Source organism: Phoenix dactylifera, chromosome 12 (assembly GCF_009389715.1).
Source record: "Phoenix dactylifera cultivar Barhee BC4 chromosome 12, palm_55x_up_171113_PBpolish2nd_filt_p, whole genome shotgun sequence".
NCBI lineage: Eukaryota > Viridiplantae > Streptophyta > Magnoliopsida > Arecales > Arecaceae > Phoenix > Phoenix dactylifera.
The window spans coordinates 888,366-895,536 of record NC_052403.1 but is presented as its reverse complement, the minus strand read 5'-3'; the positions used below and the strand labels follow the sequence as shown (position 1 = coordinate 895,536).

At 47.5% G+C, this 7,171-nt stretch overlaps 1 protein-coding gene across 1 annotated transcript; it reads right to left on the bottom strand.

The window, feature by feature from the left end:
* Nucleotides 1-1,130: 1,130 nt before the first annotated feature.
* On the bottom strand, nucleotides 1,131-3,568 carry LOC103715055. Its single transcript, XM_039132231.1, has 2 exons — nucleotides 1,535-3,568; nucleotides 1,131-1,441 (listed from the first exon to the last, which is right to left on the bottom strand). The coding sequence occupies exon 1, from the start codon at nucleotides 2,727-2,729 to the stop codon at nucleotides 1,593-1,595; it is 1,137 nt and encodes a 378-aa protein (XP_038988159.1). The 5' UTR covers nucleotides 2,730-3,568; the 3' UTR covers nucleotides 1,131-1,441; nucleotides 1,535-1,592.
* Between the last annotated feature and the right edge of the window lie 3,603 nt (nucleotides 3,569-7,171).

The following is a 7,171-nucleotide window of genomic DNA, read 5'->3' as shown; positions in this document are numbered from 1 at the left end:
TCCGTATCCCGCAATCCACCGAACGGTCTCCTTTTGTTTTGATATCGATGTCCAGCAAACTTATTAAACTCCATTTCAAATATTGTGAATAGGATGTCAATATCCCTGTTTGAATGATTTAAAGATGAAAATTTCCCAGCGTCCTGTCCGGTAAATCGGATCTTATCCTCGTAGATATTCATTGAAAAGTTCTACCAGGTAGAAAGCCACAGGAAGATGACGATTTCAACGCAGGTTTACAGCACGGCCGCGCGAGGCTCTGCAAACAAATTGAGCCGGCATCTTCTCAGAAATTTTGATCTTCGAGAGTGGTGGACTCCAATCACACTGCTGGGTTACATTAGGACCCCCCACCTCTATCCAATTAGACCGGCCCAATTCTGACATCTTTTTTAAAACAAAAATTATATCATCTTACTTGAGAAATCGGGAGAGAGCAGAGCTGTCCTTGTGAGCAATTATGATGTTTGTATGGTTATAAATGCAGTTGCTTAAAAGAAAGAGAAAGCTAAAAAGTGCATGAATAGCAGATGCCTATGTATGGTCTCTCTCTCTCTCTCTCTCTCTCTCTCTCTTCTTGATATAAAAGAAGGGCATAAAAAAAAGAAAAAAAACAAAAGTTCTCAGCATTCAAGTAAATTGTATACGGTACATTTTCTTTATATGATAAAGCGCAAAGGCTGCATCCAAAATAATCAATATCTACTGGCTTTTGAACACTATACACGCTCGCATACGACCCATGTCGAAGAAGCATAGTAGGTGCAACCCTAGCACCATGATTGCACGTTCCTGCATTTGATGCACGAAGATATGCGACTTGTTTACCTTCCTCTTCCAGGCGGATCGTCTTCCGCCACTGCAAGATCATGGGCATCAAGTTGGTCGTAAAGGGCAGCGCCCCCCCCCCCCCAAAAAAAAAAGGCCCACAGCTGGCGCACATGGCCGCAAGATCGGATGTGTCGCCTACAGCATCAGCGAGTGCTCAGAGCTCATGTGGCTTTTTCCATACTCAAGTTTGCCTTTGCCTTTTTTTTGCCTTTTTGGGATAAAATTTCAAGTCAGTTTTTAACTGTGGGAAGATATACCTTCAAACGCTGTTTTCCTTGGTGAATTCAAAAGCAATCCACTACCAGAAAGGCACTACAGAAGACCTTAAAATATCAGATGTGAAATATGATACATCTCAAAAGCAAAATAAAGATAGGCTTGACTGAAGGACAGCCTGATCCAGCCTGCTATGTATATGCTCCAACTATGGCGAATGGAACAACCACCAAATAATACATGACACACATTATAGTTTTTCTAATTCTCTACTTACTTTGTAAAATACCATTATTATTTGAAAGAACTGACGAACATCCTAACGTGCCGCGACACCCTTAGCCGTCAGATCTAGACAAACACGCAACGCAAGCTAATCAACCACCGTTAAGTTCTGCAGCCGGAGGACACCATGTCACCGCAAACAAAGGAAAAAAAAAAAAAGACGAACGGATAAAAAGGCATCTCACAGGGGAAAGGAGCGAACTTTTTGTGCTACTAGGACCCACACATCACCGACTGGGTGTCGGACGGTTCACGTGAGATCATGCAGCGTATATGATGACGAAGCACGGCAGCACCGCCCTGGGATTGAACACCAGCAGCTCCTCGTCCCCGCCGCTCCGCCCAGCCGGCACCACCGAGTCGAACAGGGAGGTCCCCTTCTCCTCCTCCTCCTCCTCCTCCGCCGCCGCCGCGCCTCCGCCGTCGCGCGCGACCCTCCCCGCCACGACGCGGCACACCAGCATCGCCCTCCGCACGTGCAGGTAGGCGAACTCGCGCTCCAGGTCCTCCGGCAGCGAGACGTGCGCGGCCCAGCTGGTAGCGTGGGTCGCGATGCCGTCCAGCTCCGCCTGCTTCCCCGCGAACCCGTGCCGCACGATCCCGCACGCGCTGCAATAGGGGCTCCCGCACACCCCGTCTCGCCCCAGCGAGCACAGGATTGTGGAGCAGTAGAATCTCAGCCGCTCGTTCCCGTCCGCGATGGAGCGCTCGTCGCCGCCGCGCCGCGACGCCCTCGACCGGACGGTATCGCGGTACTCCTCGAACCGCGCGAGAGTCCGAGGGGCGTTGTGGATCTTGAGGATGCGATGGATGGTGGGGGATGATTTCCCACTCCAGCCGGAGAGGAAGATGATGCGGACGATGCTGTTGCCGGAGTCGGCGTCGGAGAGCTCGGAGAGGGAGTGGTGGGCGGCCTGGTGGAGGTCGAGGAGGTGGGGCTTGCTCAGGACCTCGCCGCAGGCCGGGCAGGGGAAGACGTCGCCCCGGGAGGCGAAGGAGGAATGCACGGCCGCCGACATTTCGGGCTTGGACACGGACGCGGCCTTCTCGGCCGACACATCGGGCGATAGCGGAATCGGCTTCGTTATTGTAGGAGACGGTGGGGAGATGAGCAGGTGCGGGGATCGATCCTCCTTGGGCTTGCGGGAGGAGGAGGAGGAGAAGAGACGGCCGAGATAGGATCGAACGGAGAGGGAGAGGGCTTTGCGGGTTTTTGGAGCGGAGGCGGAGGAAGGTGAGGAGGGGGAGTGCGGGGAGATCTTCCTCCTCTTTGGCGGGGATTGTTGTTGGTCTGTATTGGGGTTTGGTGTTGGCGTGGAGCAGCAGCAGCCGAGGTTGAGCAAGAGGAGGAGGAATAGGGAGAGGAAGACGTTGAAGAATGATCGTACGGCCGCCATTTGATCATAGGATCACCATGAGGAGGAGTTGGAAGAGGTCAAAGGCCATCCAACGAAGAGGAAGAAGAAGGATGAGAGTGTCTGTGGCAGAAAAGACGTCTGAAAAGCAGCTGAGAGACAGGGCACTGAAAGGGAAGGGGGATTGCTCGTGGTTAACGGGGGAAGAAAGGAAGAAAGAGAGTAGGAAAGGAAAAGAAAGGAAGAGGTGGTGGGCTCACGAGTCTTGAGGGGTCGAATAAAGTTGCAAGTCGTCGGTGGCGAGGAAGGATCCCTTCGGGCTGTAATCTTTTGCGCAAAAGAACGAACGATCTTCTTAAAGCACAATGCACAGTCCGAACGCCTTTGCTCGCCCTCCGTCTCTGTACAGACCTTGAAGCGACTTGCTGCGCGATCCAACAGTCGAAATCGCTAAAGAATATCGATCATTCTTTTGCGCGAAAGATACAACCCCTGTCCGGGGATAAAATACGTCGTCGGCTGACCTGTCTCTGTATTTGTTTGATAACGTTACACTGGCGAACCTTGAATCATCTCTCAGCATTAATTAACACGAAGGCGCATATCTCGTCGGTCCGCGAACCAAATCGGTAGAACTGATGCCGCACTAAGCCTACTCTTTGGCCGTGGTTTGAGTCCGACTCGATGCACGCCCGGTCCTCATCATTCTCGCTTCGAGCTAATCGCTCCGATGAAAATGCCCGAGGTGGACGAGTCAGCCTTAGAACGTCCGCAGCGTTCCTGTGGATTATTTAGCTACGTCCTGCACGACGTGCGAGGCTTCCGTACCGGAAGAGCTCGACACATCGAACCAGGACAGACCACCTGGCGCTACATTTTATTTATTTATTTATTCTTGTCGGAGGATGTGGCATCAGCATCAACTTTCTTTATCCGTCGGACCTGCAGGGCTCATGTGTCCCCGAGCATGGAATTGCGACCGATCCCTTCATCCTTCGTTTCGGTCGCGATACACATCGGATGCTGTCATGTGGCGCCTTCTGGACTCCATATCACATGCAATCACTCTTTTCTTTCTTCCTTCCTCCTCTTTTTCTTTTTTTAACAAAATATACCCTGATACCCTGCTATCACTGCCACAACACGACAGCAACCGAGTCTTTCAACCGAGTCTTTTCTGGTAGGTGATGGTGCATAAACACTGCTAAGAGAAAATTTGATTGCTTTAATTATGGAGCCCCATGACCCAAAAAGGGACCAGGTTGAGCCCAAACTCTAGGACAAACGACTCAGTCAATCGATCGAGTGGAAGTGGAGAATCTGGAGATCCCGATAATTTTCTGCAGGGGAATGACATAGAAAGATAAGCCTTCAGCAATCCACTTGATTTTTCTTCAAACATGAATCAATAAAAATCAAATTAATAGGCATCGACTTGATGGTCCTTTTTTTTCCCTCCTTCAACAACAATTGCAATAACTCAGAACTAGATAAATCCAACTAAAAATAGAGAATTCGAAACAAATATCAAACTAGAAAAATTGGAAGGAACAGAAGACCAGACTACGGGAGATATAGAGATCAAATTCACTGAAGTGTTTCTAATTTTTTTAAAGATAGGATTTCAGTGAAGAATTTAGAAATAAGAAACCTAAAGGAGGAGGAGGAGATGGCAGAAGGAAATTTATTATCTGATCAGATTAATCCAAAAACAAGGAAAAAAACCCTGAATTTAATGATCGGCATGGGTCTATGGACTTCGAAATATGAATTAAAGAAAGGAACTAGAGGAGGATGGTCAGTGTTGCTGGAAATTGGACCCGGGGGCAATCTTCGGTCGAGGAGAGGGAGCGACTGTTAGTCCTCACGGCGGGGCGGCGGTCTGTCGGCGGGCGGCGTCCTCCGTCCGGGGCGGTCGGAGAGAAGGAACAGCAGGTCCTCGCAGCGGGGCGGCGATCCGTTGGCTGGCGGCGTCCTCCGTCCGGGTGCCTGCACACGAACCGGTGGCCGGGTTCTCCGGCGCCGGCCCTCCGACGCTCAAGTCAGGGAGGGGGCAAATAGTGGGGAGAAGGAGATAAACAGTGATTTTTGGGTGTATGAATGTTCCAATCCCCTCTTGAGAGGCCAAGGCTCCCTTTTATATGCGGGGGTCGGTTTACCTGTGATGTAACAGGGCGAGGCCGTAGTACGGCTTGGCATGTTGTTCAGGTCGGCGCTCGGTCAGGCGAATCATTGCACTGATGTCGGCGGTATGGCCGAGATCAGAGACTTATCATAGTCGACTAGACCCTGCTGGGTCGATTTGCCGTGGAGAGCTGGGGATCCGTAGATGTCAGGAGCCATGCGCATTTATTGTGGAGTAAGTCGGAGATCCGCATTTATTATGGAATAAGCCGGAGATCCGCATTAATGGTGGAGTAAGCCGGAGATCCGCATTTATTGTTGAGTGTGCCGGAAGATTACAGCGGCCATGCGCAATAAATGCCGGAGGGGTGTTAGAGTACGGTCCTCGGACATCGGGGTTTCTCTTAGGTCGGAGGTTTCGGGGTCGGTCGTCTTGTGGCCGAGCGTTCCGAGGTCGGACGCTGACTTCGGCTGTCCGGGGTCGGAAGTTGTACGGCTTCTTAGGGGCATTTATGTCATTTGGGGGGAAACTTTATTCCCCCCAACAGTCAGAAACATGAAGAAATGAAGAAGAACAAGAAGAGGCCACAGATCCTATGTAAACAAGCACAGGTAATCAAAGCTCTGCTCATATCAAATACCTGGACAATGACAACATCATTAGACATAATGGGCCGAGGGGGGAGGGAGGAAGAGGGTAGAATAATTAGAATCAGTCCATCAGCTCATTTTTTGCTTGCAGGATCTATACTGGGGGGGCCAAGCTAATATGTAATTCAGCGGAACACGAGGGGCGGTGAAGGAGACTGGTACTGCTCTTTAAATGATGGTACGAGTGTTCCCCGCATGACATTACCACCTTCAAGCAGATATGAGATATAAGAAACCTGGTAATTCATTCTTAAAGAGGTTAGTGGTATTTAATAATACATGCCACATCAATGCAAATCACAATTTTAGAATTTAGAGTTTATGTGACGCTTAGCGGATGCATGAAAGTTGAGTTGAACTTAATCATCAATAAAAGGATGAGTACAAAGATACATTTTCTGCATTAGTCGATAACATAACCTTCTTAGTAAAATGAGAGGAACAATCAAACATTAGATTTACAAGGTTTAAGAGCATGTCTTACCACAAGTTATTATATGAATCACTGGAATTGACTATATAATGATGCTCATCATAGAAAGATAAATAAATAAAAAAATTTAAGGGAATTGCAAAAAATCAAGAACTATCTTGAAGCAAAGTTGCCGAAGATTTTGTAGCAGTTTGGAGTTCAAGGTAATAATTTACATGCGCTGCAGCTAAGTTCAGTTTCTTGAGACAAGAATGTGACATTACCAGGAGAAAAATCTGATAGAGCACAAGCTGAGAAATCGACGTGCTTCATCACTTCTTCAAATAAAAGTATAACCTCGAACTGATATTGAGAATGGCTAAAATGAGGATAAAGGCCATTCATCACACTCTAATAGAAGAACTTTTAATAGATGCTAGATGTCTCGCAAGCAGTAATATGACCAAATCTTTCTGCCAAATATGACTTTCGAAGATCGCATAGGCTTCCATAGACATCATCCAAACAAATTTTGCTACCTACAGATCCTTGCATAAAATACATACAGCTCATTTGAACCTCCGGGTGTATTCCAGAAATCATTAGTGTGCAGTTCAGAAAAGCACGAAACAAGGCTAGGTAATTCTATTGCAGGCATCCCTCCAGTCAATTGCATCCGAAGGTCTTCATGTTTTCAATGATTGGTCCTGTCTCTGTAGCAGCAAGCTGCTGATAGAACATGGCAGAGTTTGGGACAAGGTCAGAAGGTTGGCTGATTGGTTCTCTGCCGCTTTGGGCCACTTTCCTTCGTCTCAATTCATAAGATCATGCACCGGGGTAGCAAGAGGGCCTGATGACTGTTTTGCTGGCCTTTTTATGTTCTCTTCCGATGCGAGTCCAGTAGCAGATTTGTTCTTCATTGAGAGCAGATTTTGTTCTTCAATCTTCCTGGTCTTTAGAATCTTATTAAACAAATTAATCAACTAAGTTATTTCCATATTATCTAATACTTCCAAATCTCAATAGGATTTTCATACATGTATGCATGCATGCATAACTCATAAATTCGTACGGCATGAGAGAGCTTGTTGATGCTCAACTGCTTCTTTGTAAAATGTTTATGTTCCTTTCGTCGTTTGATGATTTTAGTTTAGGTTTCAATATTCACTATATGAATTTATACCAAAAAAAAAAATCATTTTCTGAATAATGCTTTGGGCAATGCTATATTGCTTTGCAATTATTGATATTCTATTCACTATAAACGAAATAACCTGCAACAAATACTCTAGTTATT

Bases quoted from the DNA above. Each gene is read 5' to 3' on its own strand.
- LOC103715055 (XM_039132231.1), bottom strand. From the start codon at position 2,729: ATGGCGGCCGTACGATCATTCTTCAACGTCTTCCTCTCCCTATTCCTC.